Source organism: Pan paniscus, chromosome 20 (genome assembly GCF_029289425.2).
Source record: "Pan paniscus chromosome 20, NHGRI_mPanPan1-v2.0_pri, whole genome shotgun sequence".
Classification (NCBI taxonomy): domain Eukaryota; kingdom Metazoa; phylum Chordata; class Mammalia; order Primates; family Hominidae; genus Pan; species Pan paniscus.
Window position 1 is genome coordinate 7,606,584 of NC_073269.2, and position 24,303 is coordinate 7,630,886.

At 54.6% G+C, this 24,303-nt stretch overlaps 1 protein-coding gene across 9 annotated transcripts in view; it reads left to right on the top strand.

The window, feature by feature from the left end:
• Positions 1–14,090: 14,090 nt before the first annotated feature.
• CELF5 (CUGBP Elav-like family member 5) overlaps positions 14,091–24,303 on the top strand; it is a 73,104-nt gene continuing 62,891 nt past the window's right edge. For 2 of the 9 annotated variants that reach the window (XM_055104168.3, XM_055104169.3), the window contains exon 1: positions 14,091–14,426. In XM_055104168.3, coding sequence (XP_054960143.1) covers positions 14,168–14,426 — 259 coding nt within the window. In that variant the 5' untranslated portion in view covers positions 14,091–14,167. The remainder of the gene's footprint in view (positions 14,427–24,303) is intronic. The other 7 variants (XM_055104172.2, XM_055104171.2, XM_055104170.2 and 4 more) reach the window with 4 other exon arrangements.

A 24,303-nucleotide genomic window follows, 5' to 3' on the forward strand; every position in this document is an offset into this window, starting at 1 on the left:
GTGGGGGTGTGGGGAGGCCAGGGCAGCTGAGGAAGCTGCCCCGAGGGAGGCAGTGTCCTGCAGACTGGCTGGAAGGGACGGTGTCTGAGCTGCGACCTGAATGATGAGGCAGCCGGGGTGAAACCTGGAGGAGGAGATTGCAAGCAGAGGCACAGCCCACCTGTGCAAAGGCCCTGGTGCAGGACGGCGCCTGGCGTGTTGGAGGAACAGCAGGAAGGGCTGTGTGGCTCGAGCAGAGGGAGTGAGGGTGGGGAGGGGACAGGGCAGATTGTGCAGGGCCTGGTGGGCCACGGGGAGGACTTGGGCTTTGACCCCAGGGCAGGTGGGAGCCATGGAGGGCTGTGGGCAGAAGAGCGACAGGCCCTGACTCAGGTGCTCCCGGGCGCCCTCTGACGGCTGCTGCAGGGAGGACAGACGGGAGTGGCGAGGGTTTAGCCTAGGACCAGGTAGAGGTGACTGGGCTGGCACAAGTGGAGGCAGAGAAGGATGGGCTCATCCTGTTCCCCCTCCACCTCTGTGTTCCTGGAGTGCAGAGGAGGGGCTACAGAGATGCTTCCAGAACCAGTGTGTGGCCTGGACCAAGACCTGGACTGCTGGGGGCTTCCTGAGCAAGACCCACATCCCTGCAGTCAAAGCTGCCTCTTCTCAGACCAGGGAACTTCAGAAACAGGCAGGGGCCCCACCCCCCCGCCAGGGTCCCCTAGGAATCGGCAACAGAGCCTCAAACCCAGCACGGGGTCTCTGCCTCCCCAAAACATGTGGCAGGAGAAGCTTGTTCAGGAGGGAGGGGAGGGAGGGAGGGGATGGACCCAGAGCGAAAGGCAGGCAGGGCAGGGTTGCAGGAAAAGAAAGAGGCTCACCTGACTCTGGAGCATGGGGCCGCTGGCCACTGGGGATGGAATGGCGGGGGCGGTGCTTGGGCTTCCCTGGGCGGCGAGCAGAGGCCAGGCTCGGCCCAGGCTCGGCCCCCACGTGCTGTGTGGCCCTGGGGCATAGGGGCTGTGCCTCCCTGGACCAAATTTTACCAGTTCAGGGGGCTCTAGGGTCCAGGGGTTTGACCTTCTTGGGGTCCTGCGTGATTCTCCAGGAGCTTAGCAGGGCTAAGAGTGGACAGTGGCTGCCCACCTCTGTGCAGGCAGAAGGTGGCTTTGGCCCCATTGTGGACCCGGGCAAACCCCATTTTAGAGGAAAAGCCAGCCCATCATCTTCCCTGCTAACATACACAGGTAATTTTTCCTTTTTTTTTTTTTTAAGAGACAGGGTCTCACACCGGGCATGGTGGCTTCACGTCTGTAATCCCAGCACTCTGGGAGTCAGAGGCAGGAGGATCACTTGAGGTCAGAGTTTGAGACCAGCCTGGCCAACATGATGAAAACCCGTCTCTGCTAAAAATATAAAAATTAGCCGGGGGTGGTGGTACACATCTGTAGTCCCAGCTACTCGGGAGGCCAAGGCAGAAGAATCCATTGAACCTGGGAAGCGGAGGTTGCAGTGAGCCAAGATCATGCCACTGCACTGCAGCCTGGGCGACAGAGCAAGACTTTGACTCAAAAAAACATAAAATAGGGTCTTGCTGTGTCACCCAGGCTGGATTGCAGTGGTGCAATCATAGCTCACTGCAGCCTTGACCTGGGCTCAAGTGATCCTCCTGCCACAGCCTCCCAAGTAGCTAGGACTGCAGGCAAATGCCACCATGCCCGGCTACATTTTGTAAATATTTTTGTAGAGATTGGATCTTGCTATGTTGCCCAGGCTGGTCTTGAACTCCTGGCCTCAAGCAATCCTCTCACTTCAGCCTCTGAATGCACTAGGAATACAGGCATGAACCACTGTGCCCGGCCGGATGAGTTTCATTCAACTATCGATTCAGCGAACACTTGAACTCTGCTCTGCCAGGTCCCGTGCCAGGCTCAGGGATGCAGGCGTGTGCAAGAGACGCTGGCCTGGACGCCATGGGGCTCGCAGTCCACTGTGGGAGTTGGATAATAAGTGGTCAAGTAGGTGGGCTGCCTTCAGATGGTGATCAATGGCTGGGTGCTGTTCTACAATTGAGTCCACACTGGAGGCTCCCTGAGGAGGGACTTTGAGGTTTTGTTTTGTTTGTTTGCTTGTTTGTTTTTTTGAGACAGTCTTGCTCTGTCACCCAGGCTGGAGTGTAGAGGCCCTATCTTGACTCACTGCAACCTTCGTCTCCCGGGTCCAAGCGATTCTCCTGCTGCAGCCTCCCTGAGTAGCTGGGACTAGAGGGGTATGCCACCAAATTTTGTATTTTTAGTAGAAATCAGGTTTTGGCATATTGGCCAGGCTGACCTTGAACTCCTAACCTCAGGAGATCTGCCCGCCTCGGCCTCCCGAAGTGCTGGGACTACAGGTGTGACACCACGCCCGGCCTGTTTGAGTTTCACTCTGTCACCCGGGCTGGAGTGCAGTGACGTGTTCTCGGCTCACTGCAACTTCCTTCTCCTGGGTTCAAGCAATTCTCATGCCTCAGCCCCCTGAGTAACTGGGACTACAGGCACCTGGCTAAATTTTGTTATTTTTAGTAGAGACAGGGTTTCACCATGTTGGCCAGGCTTGCCTCCTCAAACTCCTGACCTCCGGTGATTCCCCGTCGCAGCCTCCCAAAGTGTTGGGTTTATGGGCGTGAGCCACCGCGCCCGGCCTGGAGGGGGCTTTTGAGTGAAATTGGAATGACAAGGATTATTACATCATGTGGAAATGTGGGGACAGTGGTTAAGGCAGTGAGCACAGCCGGTGCAAAGGCCCTGGGGCAGGATTGCGCCTGGTGTGTTGGAGGAACAGTGAGGAGGCCCATGTGGCTGGAGCAGAGTGAGCTGGGGGAGAGAGTGAGGCAGGAGAGAGAGGGAGGAGGGGGAGAAAGGAAGGGGAGAGGGAGGAGGGAGAGGGAGGAAGCAGGGAGGTTTCAGGCCATGCAGGGCCTCCTGGGGGAAAGGGAGGGTAAGGAGAGCAGAAATGGTGTCTGACCTTCACTGAATCTGGAAAGGTCACCGGCAGCCAGAGGACAGTTATGAAAATGAAACGAGGCCGGGCGCTGGGGCTCACACCTGTAATCCCAGCACTTTGGGAAGCCAAGGCAGGCGGATCACAAGGTCAAGAGATGGAGACCAGCCTGGCCAACATGGTGAAGCCCTGTCTCTACTAAAAATACAAAAATTAGCCGGGCGTGGTAGCACGCACCTGTAGTCCCAGCTACTCGGGAGGCTGAGGCAGGAGAATCCTGTGAACCCAGGAGGCGGAGGTTGCAGTGAGCTTAGATCGTGCCGTTGCACCCCAGCCTGGGCGACAGAGCGTGACTCTGTCTCAAAAAAAAAAAAAAAAAGAAAGAAAATGAAATGACATGGAGCTGCCCGTGTTGGGCACATGTGAGGCCTCTTTCCGGGGCTCCCTCGGTGCCCTCAGGCCTCACCTTAGCCCTGGTCAACCCTGGGCAGCAGTGAACGAGGAAGACAAAGATGTCCCCCCAGCAAGGGTGTTGTACTCCCTCCCAGTACCCCAAAGAGGCCAGGTCCAGGGGCCATGATCTCTTCCTGGAGGCCTTTTAAGTTGATAAAACATCAGCTAATGTCCCTTGAAACCAGCACAGTTTCTCTCCAGAGGCGCTGACCACTCTATGCATCTTTCTCATTTTTTATATTTTTTGTAGAGACGGAGTCTTGCTATTTGCACAGGCTGGCCTCTATCTCCTGGCCTCAAGCGATCCTCCCGCCTCAGCCTCTCAAAGCTGTGGGAATACAGGTGTGAGCCACCGCGCCTGGGCCCCTGGGTAGATGCTTTTTTTTTTTGCTTTTTTTTTTGAGACGGAGTTTCGCTTTTGCTGCCCAGGCTGGAGTGCAGTGGCACGATCTCAGCTCACTGCAACCTCCACCTCCCAGGTTCAAGTGTTTTTCCTGCCTCAGCCTCCCGAGTAGCTGGGATTACAGGCACCCGCCACCATGCCTGGCTAATTTTTTTACTTTTATTTATTTGTTTATTTATTGAGATGGAGTCTCGCTGTGTCCCCCAGGCTGGCGTGCAGTGGCACAATCTCGGCTCACTGCAACCTCTGCCTCCTGGGTTCAAGTGATTCTCCGGCCTCAGCCTCTTGAGTAGCTGGGATTACAGGTGCGTGCCACCACACCCAGCTAATTTTTGTATTTGTAGTAGAGACAGGGTTTCACCGTGTTGGTCAGGCTGGTCTTGAACTCCTGACCCCGTGATCCACCTGCCTTGGCCTCCCAACGTGCTGGGATTACAGGCGTGAGCCACTGAACCTGGCCAATTTTTGTTATTTTTAGTAGAGATGGGGTTTCGCCATGTTGGCCGGGCTGGTCTCAAACTCCTGACCTCAGGTGATCCACCTGCTTCGGCCTCCCAAAGTGCTGGGATTACAGGTGTGAGCCACCACGCGCAGACTTGGGTAATTGCTTTAAAATGCTCATGCTACAGATGGTAACATGGAGGCCGAGCACAAGGGATTCAGACGTGGATTGGACGAATCTGAGGGCCACGCCATTAGCCACGTACTGAGTGGAGTGGGCAAAAAGGGCCCAGGTTTAGGTCACTGGGATAACCAGTGTCCAGAGATGGACGGCACTTACCTGAGGCCACAGAGCAGGTGAGGATGAGCCCCAGCGGGAGCGAGTAGCCAGGGAGCCGGCCTGCCTCCTGGGCTGAGGAGAAGACACTGGAAGAGCCTGGAGACCGCCCAGCCTCCCTGATTCCACGCTAGACATTTAATACTTTCTTTTTCTTTTGAGACAGTCTCGCCCTGTCACGCAGGCTGGAATGCAGTGGCGTGATCTTGGCTCACTGCAGCCACCGCCTCCTGGGTTCAAGTGATTCTCCTGCCTCAACCTCCCAAGTAGCTCGAATTTGTAGGTGCCCGCCACCATGCTTGGCTAATTTTTTTTTTTTTTTTTAGCCAGTGGTATAAATTTTCCTTTAAGAGACAGTAAGGTGTTTCTGTCACCCAGGCCGGTGTATAGTGGCGCAATCATGGCTCACTGCAACCTAGACCTCCCAGGCTCAAGCGACCCTCCCACCTCGGCCTCCCAAGTAGCTGGGACTGCTGGCATGTGCCACCGCGCCCAGCTTATTTTTGTATTTTTGTAATTTTGTAGAAATAGGGTTTCTCTTTGTTGCCCAGGCTGGTCTGGAACTCGTGGGCTCAAGCGATTCTCCTGCCTTGGTCTCCCAAAGTAGTGGGATTACAGGCGTGAGCCACCACGCCAGCCACCTGGTCAAATTAAGCATTTTTTTTTTTTTTCTGAGACAGAGTCTGGCTCTGTCGCCCAGGTTGGAGTGCACTGGCACGATCTCGGCTCACTGCAAGCTCCGCCTCCCAGGTTCACGCCATTCTCCTGCCTCAGCCTCACGAGTAGCTGGTACTACAGGTGCCCGCCACCATGCCTGGCTAATTTTTTGTACTTTTAGTAGAGATGGGGTTTCACCGTGTTAGCCAGGATGGTCTCCATCTCCTGACCTCGTGATCCGCCCGCCTCGGCCTCCCAAAGTGCTGGGATTACAGGCGTGAGCCACCGCACCCGGCCGCAAATTAAGCATTTTTAAAAGAGCTGATTGATATCAAGGAAAACATCAAATAGTACTGGTGCCCCTCACACCCATTAGGATGGCTACCATTAAAAAAAAAAAAAAGCGTGTTTTCCCAGCACTTTGGGAGGCCGAGGCAGGTGAATCACTTGAGGTCAGGAGTTCAAGACCAGCCTGACCAACATGGTGACACCCCATCTCTACTAAAAATACAAAAATTAGCCTGGTGTGGCCGGGCGCGGTGGCTCACATCTGTAATCCCAGCGCTTTGGGAGGCTGAGGCGAGCGGATCACGAGGTCAGGAGATTGAGACCATCCTGGCTAACACAGTGAAACCCCGTCTCTACTAAAAATACAAAAAATTAGCCCAGCATGGTGGCGGGTGCCTGTAGTCCCAGCTACTCGGGAGGCTGAGGCAGGAGAATGGCGTGAACTCGGGAAGCAGAGCTTGCAGTGAGCCAAGATCGCCGCAACTGCACTCCAGGCTGGGTGACAGAGTGAGACTCCGTCTCTCTACAAAAAAAAAAAAAAAAAAAAAAAAAAAAAATTAGCCAGGTGTGGTAGTATGCACCTATAATTCCAGTTACTCTAGAGGCTGAGGCAGGAAAATCACTTGAACCCAGGAGGTGGAGGTTGCAGTGAGCCAAGATCGTGACACTATACTCCAGCCTGGGTGACAGAGCAAGTCTCTATCTCAAAAAAAAAAAAAAGAAATTTAAAAATAGAATTGCCATAAGAGCCAGCATTCCCACTCCTGGGTATATTCCCAGCAAAACGGAAGGCATGAGCTGCATCCTGCAAAATTCCAGGTGCCTTGACTTGCCCCTTAGAGAAATGGGGATGAGAGTTCCTGCTGTGTGTATGGCAGACACCGTGAACAGTGTCACCGTGAGCAGGGACTCAAAGAGATATTTGTACACCCATGTTCACAGCAGCACAATTCACAATAACCCCAAAGGTGGAAACAACCCAAGGGGTGGTGGACAGAAGAATGGATCAACACACTGTGGTCCATCCGCACAGTGGAATATTACTCAGCCATGAAAAGGAAGGGAATCCTGACGCAGGCTACAGTGCGGAGGCATCTTGAGGACCTCAGGCTCAGTGAGAGAAGCCAGACACAGAGGGACAAATGCTGTGTGATTCCACTCCTAGGAAGTCCCTGGAGTCATCAGATTCACAGAGACAGAAAGTAGGATGGGGTTGCCAGGGGCTGGGGAGGGAGATGGGGAGTGAGTGTTTCATAGACTCAGAAGAGTTTCAGTTTGGGAAAATAAAGTTCTGGAGAGGGTGGAGGTGATGGTTGCACAGCCATGTGAATGTGTTTTTAACGCTGCTGACTGTGCGCTTAGAAGTAGGTCACGCTGGGCACGGTGACTCACACCTGTAATCCCAGCACTTCGGGAGGCCAAGACGGGTGGATCACCTGAGGTCAGGAGTTCGAGACCAGCCTGGCCGACATGGCGAAACCCCGTCTCTACTAAGAACACAAAAATTAGCCAGGCATGGTGGCGGGCACCTGTAATCCCAGCTACTTGGGAGGCTGAGGCAAGAATTGCTTGAACCTGGGAGGTGGAGGTTGCGGTGAGCTGAGATCACGCCACTGCACTCCACCTGGGTGACAGAGCGAGACTGTCTCAAAAAAAAAAAAAAAAAGAAAAGAAAAAACGAACCAGGTGCAGTGGCTTATCCTTGTAATCCCAGCACTTTGGGAGGCTGAGGCAGGCAGACTGCTTGAGTTCAGGAGTTCAAAACCAGCCTAGGCAACATACCAAGACCCCATCTCTACAAAAAATAAAAGAATTAGCTGGCATTGTGGCTCGAGCCTGTGTCCCAGCTACTCGGGAGGCTGAGGTGGGAGGATCACTTGAGCCCGGGAAGTTGAGATTTCAGTGAGCTATGATTGAACCACTGCACTCCAGCCTGGGTGGCAAAGCGAGACCTTGTCTCAAAAGAATAAAATACAAAATGGTTAAGTGTATTATTTTGTTATGTGTATTTTATCACTGTTTTAAAAGAAAAAAAAAATAAGCCAGGCGTGGTGGCTTACGCCTGTTATCCCATTACTTTGGGAGGCTGAAGTGGGTGATTATCTGAGGTCAGGAGTTTGAGATCAGCCTGGCCAATGTCGGTGAAACCTCGTCTCTACTAAAAATACAAAAATTAGCCAGTCACGGTGACGCACGCCTGTTGTCCCAACTACTGAGGAGGCTGAAGCGGGAGAATCGCTTGAATCCAGGAGGCGGAGGTTGCAGTGAGCCGAGATCGCACTGCTGCACTCCAGCCTGAGTGACACAGCGAGACTCCGTCTCAAAAATAAATAGATAAATAGCCCCTGGAGCCCACAGCTCTGGCAAAATCCGTGAAGGTGGAAAACATGAGCTGCATCCTGTGAAGTTCTGGGTGCCTCGACTTGCCCCTCTGAAAAATGGGGATGACAGGTCCTGCTGTGTGCATGGAGGACACCGTGCCTGGTACGTGGCAGATGAACAGTCAGTGTCACCCTGAGCTGGACGGGCATGGGGGCCTGGGAGGGGGTCCGTGTGCTGGCCGGCAAGGCAGAGACGCCGTGACGCCGCATGGCGTGGGTTTGAGACCAGGCAGCCGGTGAGCCCAGTTGGCTTTGAGAAGCTCTGAATTCCTTTGAGCACCGAAGAGAAAAGAATAAGCTGTGTTGGCTTCGATACCCAAATCCTCCATCTGACAGCCGTGACTGCTAAATCGGCTCTGCTTCCCTTCCTGTTTTCAAGTTTTAGACTTTCTCGATTCCAAAGTGATTCACGGTCGTCGTGGGAAGACGAGAAAAATTCAAAAGAAGAAGAAAGAAAGACCGGGCGCGGTGGCTCACGCCTGTAGTCCCAGCACTTTGGGAGGCCGAGGCGGGTGGATCACGAGGTCAGGAGATCGAGACCATCCTGGCTGACACGGTGAAACCCCGTCTCTACTAAAAATACAAAAAATTAGCCGGGCGTGGTGGTGGGCGCCTGTAGTCCCAGCTACTCGGGAGGCTGAGGCAGGAGAATGGCATGAACCTGGGAGGCGGAGCTTGCAGTGAGCCAAGATCACGCCACTGCACTCCAGCCTGGGCAACAGAGCGAGACTCCGTCTCAAAAAAAAAAAAAAAAGAAAGAAAAACCTAAGGAGGCCAAGGAGGAGGAAGAAGAACAAAAGGCTTGCAGATTCCTTTTTTGTTTGTTTGTTTTTTGTTTTGAGACGGAGTCTCGCTCTGTGGCCCAGGCTGGAGTGCAGTGGCTCCATCTCAGCTCACTGCAAGCTCCGCCTCCTAGTTCAAGTGATTCTCCTGCCTCAGCCCCCTGAGTAGCTGGGATCACAGGCACCCGCCACCACGCCCAGCTAATTTTTGTATTTTTAGTGGAGACAGGGTTTTACCACGTTGGCCAGGCTCATCTCAAACTCCCGACCTCCGGTGATCTGCCTGCCTCGGCCTCCCAAAGTGCTGGGATTACAGGTGTGAGTCACCGCGCCCTGCCACTCCGACGCGCTTTACTTCCTCAGTAACATCCATGGCACGGGCATCCTGCAGTGACCGATGCCCACCAGACTGCATCCGCTAACAAGTCAGGGAGACCGGCCTGTGGTATCCAGATGTACCCAGGCTCACAGCCTCGCTATTCTCCGTGCTCACCCACCCCCTTAGCTGTGCCAGGGATGAAATTCAGGAGGCAGAATGCTGGATTTAAGTGCTCAGAAGTCAGACCCGAATTCGATTGGGCTCTTGTTTTGGGTGGAAGAAAGAGGGGGAAGAGGCTGAAAAAAGTGCATCTTTGGCTCATAGGAGTTTGTGAGTTTCTCTTTTGATTTTGTTTTCTTTTGAGACAGAGTTTTGCTCTTGTTGCCCAGGGTGGAGTGCGATGGTACAGTCTTGGGCTTACTGTAGCCTGGACCTCCCTGGGCTGAAGCGATCCTCCCACCTCAGCCTCCCAAGTAGCTGGAACCACAGGTGCCTGCCACCACACCCGGCTAATTTTTGTATTTTTTGTAGAGATGGAGTCTTGCTATGTTACAGCTCAGGCTAGTGTGGAACTCCTGGGCTCAAGCAGTCCTCCCAGCTTGGCCTCCCAAAGTGCTGGGATTACAGGCATGATTTTTCTTTTTTTTGAGACGGAGTCTCGCTCTGTTGCCCAGGCTGGAGTGCAGTGGCACAATCTCGGCTCACTGCAAACTCTGCCTCCCGGGTTCAAGCAATTCTCCTGCCTCAGCCTCCTGAGTAGCTGGGACTACTGGCACACACCACCACGCCCAACTTTTTGTATTTTCAGTAGGGATGGGGTTTTGCCATGTTGGCCAAGATGGTCTCAATCTCTTGCCCTCATGATGTGCCTGCCTCGGCCTACCAAGGTGCTAGGATTATAGGTATGAGCCACCGCACCCGGCCAAATTTTAGAGACGGGGTTTCACCATGTTGGCCAGGCTGGTCTCGAACTCCTGACCTCAAGTGATCCACCTGCCTTGGCTTCCCAAAGTGCTGGGATTACAGGCGTGAGCCACTGCGCCCAGCCAGGCGTGATTTTTAAAATTCTTATTAAGGACTCTCCCAGAACACCAGAGGCTCATGGGGCTCTGAGCATCCTGCTTGAGTCTCCATGGAGACGAAGCCTATGTCTCCTGGCCGACTCCACCAGCCCCAGTGCCACGCTGTGCCCGGCCAAGCCTCAGCTGAGTCTAAGCACCTGCGTCTGTGCTGGGCCGAGTGGCAGGATGTTGTGGGAGGACCCCTGACCCCTTGCCCAGCTCTGCTCGTCACCCAGTCCTGATGTTCTGTTCCATCGGGGGGTGGCCAGGAGGCTGCCAGTAACAGCAATGATAAATAGCCATTCACTGAGCTAAGCTCCCAGACACTCTGCTAAGCCCACATTTTAGCTCATGAGTCCACACCAGACCAGGGCCTTCACCATATCCTCTTTTTCTTTTTCTTTTTTTTTTTTGAGATGGCGTCTCACTTGGTCGTTCAGGCTAGCGTGCAGTGGTGCGATCTCGGCTCACTGCAACCTCCGCCTCCCAGGTTCAGGCGATTCTGCCTCAGCCTCCCAAGTAGCTGGGATTACAGGTGCATGCCACCACGCCTGGCTAATTGTGTATTTTTAGTAGAGATGGGGTTTTGCCACGCTGGCCAGGATGGTCTCGAACTCCTGACCTCAGATCATCTGCCAGCCTTGGCCTCCCCAAGTGCTGGGATTACAGGTGTGAGTCACCGTGCCCGGTCCCTCTCCTCTCTCTTTAGTCCTGCTTGGCAAATAAGGAAACTGGGGCTCAGCTGCCTGATGCGTGGGGAGATGGTATGGGATGGTGGGAAGTGTGTGTGCTCCAGAGTCTGGCTTCCCGGGTTTACATCCCAGCTCTCTTACCGTGTGGTCTTGCACCAGCCACTGGAGCTCTCTGGGCCTCAGTTCCCCCTCTAACGCGGGTGGACATTTCATACAAATGGCGTCACACGCTGTGTGGTCTTCTGTGTTTGACATCTTTCACCAAGCATGATGTGCTCAAGGTATGGCTTGGGTCAGAGCCTCATTTTTTTTTTTCATGGCTGAGTCGTGTTCCATTGGCTGGATGGAGCACAAAATGTCCTCTAAAGCCAGGCGTGGTGGCTCACACTTGTCATCCCAGCACTTTGAGAGGCTGAGGCGGGAGGATCGCTTGAGCCCAGAAGTTTGAGTACAACCTGGACAACATAGCAAGACTCCATTTCTACAAAAAATTTAAAAATTAGCCAGGCATGGTGGCATGGACATCTGTGGTCCCAGCTACTACTCCGGAGGCTGAGGCAGGAGGATCGCTTGAGGCCAAGAGGTCAAGGCTGCAGCAAGCTATGATCATGCCACTGCACTCCAGCCTGGGTGACAGAGCGATACCCTGCCTTATAAATAAATAAATAAATAAAATTGTAAATTAGCCAGGTGTGGTGGTGGGAGCCTGTAATCCCAGCTACTCAGGAGGCTGAGGCATGAGAATCACTTGAACCCAGGAGGTGGAAGTTGCAGTGAGCTGAGATTGCACCACTGCACTCCAGCCTGGGCGACAGAGCAAGAGCCTGTCTCAAAAAATAAATAAAATAAGAATTAAAAATTAAATTTTAGGCTGGGTGCAGTAGCTCATGCCTGTAATCCCAGCACTTTGGGAGGCTGAGGTGGGCAGATCACCTAAGGTCAGGAGTTCGACACCAGCCTGGCCAACATGGTGAAACCCATCTCTACTAAAAATACAAAAATTAGCCAGGTGTGGTGGCACATGCCTGTAATCCCAGCTACACTGGAGACTGAGACAGGAGAATTGCTTGAACCCGGGAGGCAGAGGTTGCAGTGAGCCGAGATAATGCCACTGCACTCCAGCCTGGGTGACACAGCGAGACTCTGTCTCAATAATAAAATAAATAAATAAGTATGTTAATAAAATTTTACACTATTTGGGTGTGGTGGGGTGCACCTGTAATCCCAGCTACTCAGGTGGCTGAGGCAGGAGAATCACTTGAACCTGGTAGGTGGAGGTTGCAGTGAGCCAAGATCACACCATTGCACTTCAGCCTGGGCGACAGAGAGAGACTCCATCTCGAAAAAAATAAAAATAAAAATGAAAATAAAATTTTAAATGGATGTAACTCTGTGGAGGGAAAAAGAAGGCTGAGAAAGGAGATAATGGTGACTGAGCGGTTTTAGATAAGGTAGATGGGGAAAGTGATGGGGAATTAAGGAATGAGCCACACATCATCTGGGGAGAGGGCATCCCAGACCAAGGGTACAGCCCGTGCAAAGGCCCTGAGGCAGGACCGCACCTGACAAGTGAGAGGAACAGCGAGGAGGCCTGTGTAGCTGCAGCAGTGAGGAGGGGGAGAGAGGGAGCAGGGGAAGGTGGGGACAAGGCAGAACAGGACACGCAGAGCCTTGTGGGCCTCAAGGAGGACTTGGGCTTTAATTATGGGACATCTTTGGGAAGTGGTTTTTTTTTTTTTTTTTTTGAGACAAGATTTCATTCTGTCGCCTAGACCAGAGGCAGTGGTGCGATCCTGGTTCACTGCAGCTTTAATATCCTGGGGATCAACCGATGCTCCCACCGCAGCCTCCGAGTAGCTGGGACCAACGGTGCACACCAACCACTCCTGGCTGATTTTTTTTTTTTTTCTCAAACAGAGTTTCACTCTTGTTGCCCAGGCTGGAGTGCAATGGCGCAATCTCGGCTCACTGCAATCTCCGCCTCCCGGGTTCAAGCGATTTTCCTGCCTCAGCCTCCTGAGTAGCTGGGATTACAGGCATGCACAACCATGCCTGGCTAATTTTTGTGCTTTTAGTAGAGACAGGGTTTTCTCCATGTTGATCAGGCTGGTCTTGAACTCCTGATCGCATGTGATCCACCTGCCTCAGCCTCCCAAAGTGCTGGGATTACAGGTGTGAGCCATCGTGCCCGGCCTGTTTTCTTCTTTTTTACAGCAATGGCGTCTCACTATGTTGCCCAGGCTGGTCTCCAACTCCTGGGCTCAAGTGGTCCTCCTGACTCTGCTTCTCAAAGTGCTGGGATTACAGGTGTGAGCCACCACGGCCAGCATGTATTATTATTATTATTATTATTAATATTATTGATGAGTTTCATACGTAAAGGATCACGGGCACTTTAGAGCTGGGAGATACTTCAGTATTTCTCCTATCCTGTCATTATCAGTGCGAGCCAGTCTCCCTCCTTGTTGATGACATTATTGATGAGTTACATACTTAAAGGGCCAAGGACACTTTCTATGTGTAAGCACCCTATAGAACTGGAAGATACTTTTACCATTTCTCCTGTGCTGTCGTGATTAGTGGGAGCACTTTGTCTTGCTCTTGATTAATTATTATTAGTGTTGTTATTATTAGTTTTTTTTTTTTTTTTTTTTAACCAAGACGGAGTTTCGCTCTTGTTGCCCAGGCTGGAGTACAATGGCACAATCTTGGCTCACTGCAACCTCCGCCTCCTGGGTTCAAGTGATTATCCTGCCTCAGCCTCCCGAGTAGCTGGGATTACAGGCACCCCCCCGCCACCGACCCCAGCTAATTTTTGTATTCTTTAGTAGAGACGGGGTTTCACCGTGTTAGCCAGGCTGGTCTCGAACTCCTGACCTCAAGTGATCCACCCACCTCGGCCTCCCAAAGTGCTGAGATGACAGGCGTGAGCCACCGCGCCCAGCCATATTATTAGTGTTATTAATATTATTGATGAGTTACCTACTTTAAGGATCACGGGCGCTTTCAACGACAAGCCCCCTACCTTACCCCAGCAACTTTTGACATTCTTCCGGCCGATGCCCTCCGCTGGAGCCGGCGGGGCCCCCTGGGAAGCCGGCTAAGGCCCGTCCCGCCCGCAGCTCCGCCCCCGCCCACCCGTAGGCGGGGCCCGGGGCCTTCCGGCCTCAGTTTCCCCCCGCGGCCCGGGGATGCGGGGAGGCGCCGGCTGCCCCGCGCGGCGCGGCCGCCAGGGGCCGCTGCGGAGCCGCCTTTGTGGTCCCGATGCCGGGGCGGGCGCGGGCGGGAGGAGGGCGCGGGGGCCCGGGAGGGAGGCGGGAGGCGCGGCCGCCGCTCCAGCTGCGAGTCCGCCCGCCGCCCGCCGCCGCCGCCGGCTCGGTCCCGCGCCCGCCATGGCCCGCCTGACGGAGAGCGAGGCGCGCCGGCAGCAGCAGCAGCTCCTGCAGCCGCGGCCCTCGCCCGTGGGCAGCAGCGGGCCCGAGCCCCCCGGGGGGCAGCCCGACGGCATGAAGGACCTGGACGCCATCAAACTCTTCGTGGGCCAGATCCCGCGGCACCTGGACGAGAAGGACCTCAAGCCGCTCTTCGAGCAGTTCGGCCGCATCTACGAGCTCACGGTGCTCAAAGACCCCTACACGGGGATGCACAAAGGTGGGCGCCCGGCCCCCTCCCCCCCTCTCCCCCTCCCTCCGCCTCCCACCCCACCTTCCGGCATCTTCTCTCCCCCATCACCATCCCTCCTCTGCTCACCTCCCTCCTCTGCCTGCCTCTGCCGGAGCATCGGTTCTTACCCCCTCCCTCCCACCCACCCCTCCTCCCCTCTCTGGGGGTGCAGCTGACAGATCCGAGCGGGCCCCCTCCCCTCCTCCGCCCCCTCTCCCTCCCTCCCCACCTTCCGGCATCTCCTCTCTCTCTCCCTCTCTCTCTCCCTCTCTCTCTCCTTTTCTCTTCTCTCCCATCTCCCTCGACCTCTCATCCTTCCCCCCACAGCACCCTCTCTCTCCCTCCCTCCCTCCCTCACCCTTCCATCCCCCAGACCCCCACCCCTTCCTCCCTCCCTCACCCCACTCTTTCCTGCCCGTTTGCCAGGGGAGCCTCGGGAACGCCGGCACCCCTCCCTGCCCCCCCACCCCCATTCATTCAGCCTCCCCAGGCCCCGTCGGGGAAGTTTGCACCTGCGGACTCCATTGCTTTGGTTATTTTCACAAAGCCAGGCCGGCGGGGCAGGTCCGGCCGCGGGGGACACGGATGCCCAGGACCCCAGGCTAATCGGTAACTACAAAGGAAGACGGGTTGGGGGCGCCCGGCTCGGGGGAACGCGCCCGCCTCGCCTGCCTCGGGTGGCGGAGAGGCTCCCGTCGCTGCCCACCCCCTGGCCCCACCACCTCCGCGTGGATCAGCATTCTCTCCTCCATTTCTCTGCCCTCCCCCTCCCCCGCCTCCACCTTGGGCTCAAGTTGAAACTGGCCGAGCCTCTTAGCAATGTGTTGGGGTCTCAGGCCCAAGACAATGAGCTTGGACGTGTCCATCTGGGCAGAGCCCAAATTCTGGGGTGGACAGGGAGGAGGAGGGAGGCGTGGGCGGCCTCAGGCCTGTCTGCCTCCCTCCCACCGGATTCTCCCTCCGATGGCATCCCGGGTGGGGGTGTCCAGCAATGTATCCCCAGCCCTTGGTTCCCATCATGGGCCCAGCGTCTGAATTGGGGTGGCTTTGACAGCCTTCCGGTCAGGTGTTGGGGACTGGGGGTGCCACTTCAAAGGCTTTGTGCTGGACACCCCCGGCCCTCCCCCTCCCATCCTCCAGGAAGACCCTGGAGAGGCCTTGGGGAAGGACCGGGGCCCATGACCTATTTTAGACCCACTTTTTCCCCAGTGCTGCGTGCCCGGTAAGCATGAATGCATGTTTATTGAATGAATGAATTGAATGAATGAATGAATGAATGAATGAAGGGGTTCAAGAAGGCCCTAGGGAGGGTCTGGTGAGATGGGGCCCAGGCCTGTCACTTCAGCTAGACCCTCCAGCTGGTTATCTTGAGGGAGGAAAGAAACCCCTCCCCATTCCCCATCTCTTTTCAGAACCAACCATCACACACACACACACACACACACACACACACACACACACACACACACACACACACACAAAATTGGGCTTGAAAAATCTAACTCCTCCGTGTGGCCTAGGAGGGCAGAGGGGCTCCCATGCGGCCCCCGTAAGTCAATATCTGGAGTCCAGAGGTGATAGGTGGGCTTTTCCCACACGCCCCCACCCCTGGGTACACCCAGAGCACCCATTTCTAGAAAGATTCCTGTGGGAATGGGGGAGTCCACGTGGCCCCCCCAAACGGTTGCATTGAAAGGCCGCTGGTTGAGCTCTAGGTCGGAGAGACAGGTGGGGGTTCAGGGACTGGAGCATCCTGGTGACTCTTCATCTTTTTTTTTTTTCCTTCTTATTTTTAAATCTCTGGGAAACCTGGGCACGGGAGAAGTGAGGGGTGAAGGAGGGGCTGGGGCTGGGTTTTCACCTGGCCCTGAGCCTCAGTTTCCCTGCTGTCAACAGAGCAGGACCATGACGCATCCCCAGTTCTTTTTTTACAGGTTGGAGAATGTTGGGGTCCCTGGGGTACCTCGGGGGTATTTCCCATTTGCGGGCTTTCCTTGGAGGGTGAGAATTGAGAAGCCGTGTGCACGACAGCCGGCAATCACCCTCCACTTTTTAGGGGTCCCAGGTCCGTCTGTGTGTGAGATACAGGGGCTTCACCTCGTGTTGAAAATGGGTCCAGTACCCTCGGGGAAGTGAATCCCTACCTGCGTGGGGCCTGGCTGGACTTCACCTGGTCTTTTCCTGCAGGTGCTTGGCACGAAGGGGTGGGGGGGTATCTTCAGAATCAGCATCTGTGATCCAAGTTTGCGTTTGGGGCTCAGCTGTGTGACTTCTGGCTAGTGACTGCCCCTCTCTGGGCCCTCTCTGGGCCTTGGCTGAAGGGAGGTGGAATGGTGAATGGGAAGTCAGGATTTTTGGGGAGAGGAGTGAGTTCAGACACCTGCCACCAACATGACCTTATTAGGGCTGTTTCTGGGAGCCCTGGCGTGGTATAGTGTGCCTGTTAGAGTGGCAGGGCCTTGGGGGTATGGACCCCAGGCCTGGAGAGAAATCCCTTTCCCTGGATGCCCGGCGGGGCCCATGAGACTGGGCACAGGAGATCTGTAAGGAGTAGAGTGGGGTGGGATGAGAACACCCTGGAGGTGCACCCGGCTCCTGGTACAAGCCCAGAGGGGGTCAGCTGGTACCACCTCTAGCCCTTCCTTGGTGTCCAGGCTGCAGGGATTTGTTTGATTTCCCCATGGAAGGCATCGCCATGGAGGTGGGCTCCGAGTGACAGCGCATTTCTGGGAAACTGAGGGCTGGAGAGACATACCCTGGGTCCCACATTTACCAGAGCTAGGCCCCCATTACCCCCCCTGCCTTCCTCCCAGGCCAGGAGAAGCAGCTGTGCCTGTATCTGTGTGACATAGGGGTGACAGGTTCCCCAAAGCCAAGAGTGAGGCCCCCAGAGATGGTGCTGGGGACGGAGGGGCCCGTGACACCTGACAGCCACAGCTGGCCTGGCCGAAGGTGGCGTGGGGGCAGCCAGATTCCTAGAGGCCGTGCTGAGACTCAGAGAAAGGCAGGAGGCCTCATCCAGGAGCGGGGCAGGGGTAGGGGGAGAGGGATGCGTCGAGGTGGTCTTCCGAAAGAGGGCAGGCCCTGGGGCGCTGGGTTTGTTTTTAAGAGAGAGAGAGAGAGAGAGATGAGGACAGAGAGAGAGAGAGAGAGACACGCAGGGAAAGAGAGACAGAGACAGAGAGACACAGACAGGGAGGGGGCTGCAGAGAGATGCAGGCCCACAGGAAGACCACAAGCCTGCTCCTGCCAGAACTCCCCATCCAGAGAGCGGGGACCTCCCCCAGGAAGGACCCCCACCCCAGGCCAGGGGACCTACCCCAGGAAGGACCCCCACCCCAGGCCAGGGGCTCAGGCCAAGAACTGGAGGCTGGGATTGGGGCTCCCGCTGGCCCCCCTGCAGTTCCTGCCCCGGGGACCCTCCCTCCAAGGCAGGCACCTCTGGAGCTGTGGCTGCCCCTGTCTACGGATGGTGGCTGCCTGGGTGCCCACCCTGCCAGGGGAAGGTGCCCACGGTGGTACTGGTCCGCCGCTGCCACTGGGCCCCCCATTTATGGTAATCGCATATACATTTGCATGTTAATGACAATATTTGTCTTAAAGCGGAGGTTGCGCTGGGGGACGGTGCAGGTGGGGGGGGGCCGGCGGGGGCCCGGGTGGGGGCCCGCGGTTTCCATGGGAGCACCAGCTGCCGGCTCGACTCGGGAGGGGAGGAGGAGGAGGCTGTAGCAGGCTGAGCTCTGAGGCGTGAGATTCCGCGTGTGACGCACCAGCCCCAGGGAGAAGGCGGGCTGGGCGGGCTGGGCGGCCTGGCGGGGGGACCGCGGGAGCAGTTGGCACTCCTGGTGGTGGCGGGGACAGCAGCAGGGGGCTGGGGGCGGCTGGCAGGGTTGGCCGGCGTGTGTGTATGTGTGTGTGTGTGTGTGTGTGTGTGCACGTGGGTGCGCGCCTGGGAAGGACTCCTGCCGGGGTGCTGTGTGGCTTCAAGCTGGGCGCGCCCCTCTCTGTGCCTCGTTTTCCCCTGCTGCATATTTTCTCATTTATTTAACAGACTTTCATAAGGCCCCGGAGCCTCACACCTGTGACTGTGACATCGTTTCTGCACCTCCCTCCCCCCGCCCCCCGCTTCAGGCAAAGAGCATTTATTGAACGCCTACTGTTTTCCAGCATTTATGCAGAGCTGGGCATTTGGTGTGAACAGAATTCCTTGTAGCATTCATGATGGAGTGGGCTAGATGTTAATCCGTCTACCTGTATGACCAACATTTATTGAGAGCTTGCTGTGTACCAGGTCCTGTTCTAGACCCTGGGCTACTGGGTTGGGCAAAACAGATAAAATCTGCCATCCCCATCCCCCATCCAGACCTCCCCTCCCACCAGATTCCAGTTTAGGGGACGGAGACAGCTGAGGAACTGGGCTTACAAGGCACCGAGCTCAGGAATATGATGGCAAAACACACACCAGCAGTGACAGCCCAGAGGGGGTCCCTGCCCCCGCAGGAGTGGAGGCCAGGAGGGCTGCCTGGAGGAGGCAGTTAGTGTAGGAGAGTCGTTGAGAGCTTGGAGATGAGATGAGTCTGGTTTCCCTGCGTCTTGTGGCCTTGGGCAGATGTCTTCATCCCTCCACGCTGCAGTGGGTCTTCCCGTTTCAGAGGAAATGAGGGAGGTGACAGCAGAAGTGGCAGGGAGAGCAGAGAACAGAAGAGGCTGTTGGCATGGGGCCGGGCACAGAGTATGTGCTTGGTCAGTGGGAGCGGGCTTGTTCCATGACTACGCTGAGGCCCGAAGCGTGAGGAGGATGCACTGACGGGGAAAGGTGTTCCTGACAATGTGGGAGGGCCCAGAGGGGCGCTAACTCCAGGGAAGCTCAGGTGCAGGGAGGATGGAGTTTTTGCCCTGGTAGGAAAGGAGCAGAGGGGCTTGGGAGCTCAGGGTCCCCTTCTTCTATGGGGCTCACCTGTTGAGGCTCTTCCGAGGGGTCTTAGCTTGGGGCTGGACCCGGGAGGTTATCTCTGAAGTGGGCTTGTGTCTCTCTCTTTCACCCCTCAAATTGGCAAGTGAGGCCTTGGCCATTGGAAACACCTGGTAGGACCACACTCATTCATTCATTCATTCATCCATTCATTTATTCATTCACACAACACTTCTTGAAAACCCTCTGTGGCCTTACCTTGTACTGAGCAAGAGGGGTCTGAGGCCAGAGCTAGACATTGGCACCTATAGTCCAGTGGTCTGCCTTGGGTCAGAGGGAGGGATGCAGGGTTGAGGGAACTGGATAATGAAGCACGAGCTCTGCCTGGAGGAGGGGCATTAGAAATGGGGCTTTGAAGGATCGACAGGAGCTTTCCAGGTGGAGAAAGCATTTTATTTATGCATTCACAGAAACACTTACTGTGTTCCAGGCCCTATGATGGGCATGAAACACAGCAATGAACAAGCTAGGTACATGTCTTGACTTCCTGGATATAGGGAGAGGGAACTGGATCTATGAAGGCCTGGAGGCATGAAGAATTTGCACAGCTAGGGTAGAGGATGGATTAGGTGAGGCGTGGGAGATGAGGCTGGAGAGTCAGCATGGGCTGGACCAGGAAAGCCTCTGATGCTGGACTAAGCTTGGACTCTTTCCTGAGGGCACTGGGGAGCCATGGAAGAGTTTAGAGCAGGGAGGAACTCAGGCAGACCTGCATGGGAAGCGGGCTTCACATCCTGTTAACTCCCATTGCCACCACCAGCCTCTTCCCAGCCTCCCAGCCTTGCTCAAAATATGCTCATTTCCTTCACACCTGGATGGACAAAATAGAAGCTTCCAGTTGGGGTGAGGCCCACAGTGTGGGAAGAGAGAAATACAAAGAAGCAGATGTGTGTTCCGATTACATTGGCTGTTAGAGAACCAAGTTCCCCTCCTCCATGTGAACCACAGGAGGAGATCGGAGCCCAGAGAGGGGCAACACCCAGCCGAAGTCATACAGCAGTACAGCGGGCTTCACGCCTCCCAGCCTGAGCTTTGACCCGCTCTGGAAGGAAAAAAAGAAACATGATTTTGGAAACATAGACCAGGGTCAGAGCCATCCAGGGAGGCTGGCTGTCCTTGAACTTAAGATGATCAGGGCCAAAGGGAAGGGCTGTTAGGTTTGGAAGACACTGGCCTAGCAGGAGTCCAGTTGGTCTGGGGTCATAGTCAACATCAGTGATATGTAAGCTCTAGGAGGGCAGAAACTGTGTCTTGTTTGCCATTTGGAAGTGAGCTTGTGGATGAACAAGGGCATGAGGAAATGAGAGGATCTGGGGATTGGAGAATGGATGGGCTGGCTAACAGATGGATGGAGAGATGGATATGTGAATCAATGGATACAGACATGGATGGATGGATGAATGGGTGACAGTGACTCTAGATATGAGTGGATTTGATGGATAGAAAAGTGGGTAGATCAGTGGAAGGTTTGAATGGATTGATGGATGGGTGGATGGATGGATGGATGGATGGATGGATGAATGGATTTATGGATGGATGGGTGGATGAGTAGTGGATGGATGGATTTGTAGATGGGTGGGTGGATGGATGGATTTGTAGATGGGTGGGTGGATGGATGGATGGATGGATGGGTAGGTGGATAGATGGATGGATGGTAGATGGGTGGATGGATGGATGGATGGATTGGTGGGTGAATGGATGAGCAGGTGGGTGGATGGATGGATGGATGGGCAGATGAATAGATTGGTGGATGATGGGGGAGCGATGGATGGGCATATGGATGGGTGGGTGGGTGGGTTGGTGGGTCAATGAGTGCATGGATGGATAGATGGGTAGGTGGGTGGATAGATGAGTGGATGGATGGATGGATGGGTAGGTGGGTGGATAGATGAGTGGATGGATGGATGGATGGGTGGATGGATGGATGCATGAATGAATGAGTGGATGAGTGAATGAATAGATGGATGGATGATGGGTAGATGGAGAAATTAATGGTTGGATGGATGGATGAAAAGATGGATGGGTAATTGGTGGATGGAATACTAGATAGATGGGTGGGTGCATGGATGAATGGATGGATGGATGATGGATAGAAGATGGGATAGACTGAAGGATGGAAGGATGCTTCCTCAACCTTTACTACCTTCCTCCTCACCTGGTGAATACGAATGTTCATAACCTTTGCTCTCAGACAGGCTTGGTTCCAATCCTGGCTCCATTTTTTAATTTCTGTGTAATCCTGAAAAAGTCACCTCATCTTTTCTGAACCTTAGCTACTTTGTAAAAGAGAAGTAATACAGATAGCTAGTTCACAGAGCAGTTGTCAAAATTGGAACTAATTTATATGATGTGGCCAGGCGTGGTAGCTCGCACCTGTAATCCCATTGCTTTGGGAGGTTGAGGTGGGAAGATCCCTTGAGCCCAGGAGTTCAAGACCAGCCTGAGCAACACAGCTGTACAAAAAATAAAAACCATATCCAGGTGTGGTGGTGTGCACCTGTAGTCCCAGCCACTCAGGAGGCTGAGGAGGGAGGATTGCTTGATCACAGGAGTTAGAGATTACAGTGAACTATGATCGCACCACTGCATTCCAGCCTGCGTGACAGAGTGAGGCCCTTTACAGAGTGAGTCTGTAAAGAAAAAAAAAATGTGGTGTGATTCATGTAATTAACCTGAATAATGACTTGCATATTGTAGGTGTTCTCCATAAATGGTCAGGCAGTCAAAATAGTCAACAAGCTGGCTGCGGTGCATCACGCCTGTAATCCCAGCACTTTGGGAGGCTGAGGTGGGAGGATTGCTTGAGCCCAGGAGTTCCAGACCAGCCTGGGCAACATAGCAAGACCCCTTCTCTACAAAAAATAAATTTAGGCTGGGCGTGGTGGCTTACGCCTATAATCCCAGCACTTTGGGAGGCCGAGGTGGGTGGATCACCTCGGGAGGTCGGGAGTTCGAGACCAGCCTGACCAACATGGAGAAACCCCATCTCTGCTAAAAATACAAAATTAGCTGGGTGTGGTGGTGCATGCCTGTAATCCCAGCTACTCGGGAGGCTGAGGCAAGAGAATCGCTTGAACCCGGGAGGCAGAGGTTGTGGTGAGCTGAGATCATGCCATTGCACTCCAGCCTGGGCAACAAGAGTGAAACTCCATCTCAAAAAAAAATAAATAAATAAATAAGTAAATAGATAAATAAACAAATAATTTTTTTAAAAAGCTGCACGTGGTGGCATGTGCCTATAGCCCTAGCTGCTTGGGAGGCTGAGGTGCAAGGATGGCTTGAGCCTGGGGAGGTGGTGGCTACAGTGAGCCAGGATTATGCCACTGCACTCCAATCTGGAAAACAGATCTAAACCCTGTCTCAAAATTAAAAAGGCAACAACTTTATTAAGTCTGTATTGTGTGCCAGCCATTAAGCGAGGCTTGAGGACATAAAGCAATTCAGGGGGTAGGAGAGACTGACAATAAACTAGGAAACAAATAAAGTTGAGATAGGTGTGAGTTGCTGTGAACAAACTAAAGATGTGTGTTGGGAGATGACAGCTTTCCTTGGGGGCCAGAGATGGCCTTTCTAGGAGGTAACGTTTGAGACGAGACCTGAATGACAGATGGGAAGGCTGTTATTCTACAACCAAGGGAAAGGCGTTCCAGGAAGAGTGCAGAGGCCCTGAGGCAGGACCACCACATCTGGTGTGTTGGAGGAACAGCAAGGAGGCCCTTGTGGCTGGAGCAGAGTGAGGAGGGGGAGAGAGGGAGGAGAAGAGGGCAGAGAGGGAGTGGCGCAGGTTGTTGAGCGGGTTCTGTGTGTCTTGGAAGGACTTTGGTTTTTACCCCAAGAGAGGTGGAGCCATGGAGACCTGTGGCAGGGGAGGGATAGAGTCTCTTAGGGGAATCTGGACAATGTGGATTCTGGGTCCTCCATTTTTTAGATGGGGAAACTAAGGCACAGAAGGCCCTAGAATGTGTCAAGAAGCTTCTGCCACTAGGCGTATGCCTGGCTCTTCTGAGGAGCTCCTGAAGACGGCGGCGCCTGGAGGTAGCTGGAAGACAGAGTGGAGCAGGCCCCCCAGTGCCCTCCCATTCTCCCAGCAGCCTTTGAGGGTGGGGTCTTTATATCCAAGAGGATTTGCATTCTTGTCCCTGACCCTCCACTAGGGGGAAGGACCAGAGGGCGTGCCTCCAGCAGAGCTAGGAGCCACCAGAAGAACTTTGTACACATAGGGAAATGGAGGCCCAGGTAGAGGAGGGGAGGTCAATTCACCAGCTCTTGGCAAGGGAGGTGAGGAAGAGGAAGGGACCTAGTGATGTGGTTCGTTCTCTCTCTCTCTCTCCCTCCCTCCCTCCCTCCCTCTTTCAAGAGATTGGCGTCTCACTATGTTGCTAAGGCTGGTCTCAAACTCCTGGGCTCAAGCAATCTTCCCGCCTTGGCCTCCCAAAGCATTGAGATCGTAGGTGTGAGCCACCGCGCCCAGCCATGATGTGGTTCTCAATTGGAGTTATTCTAGGACACTTGGCAATGTCTGGAGACATTTGTGGTTGTCATGATTTGGGGGTGCTTCTGGCTGCGAGTGGTGTCGAGTGGGTGGAGGCCAGGAATGCTGCTCAATACCCCACAGCGCCCAGGGTGACAGATGATCCGGCCCCAAGCATCCACGGTGCGGAAGCTGAGAAACCCTGGTCCAGGGTACACCAGTGACCTGGCTTGGGCAGTTGGCACACAGTGCAGTGTCCTGGGGATGAGGCCTGAAGGTACCTAGGAGAAAACCTGGGAATGCCCTTGACTTCCCTCTCTCACAACAACAACCGCACCTCCTGTCCCTCCATCAGCAGATTCTGATGGCTCTGCCTTCAAAACCTCTCCAGAATCTGCCCACTTCTCTCTCCTCTGCCTTCA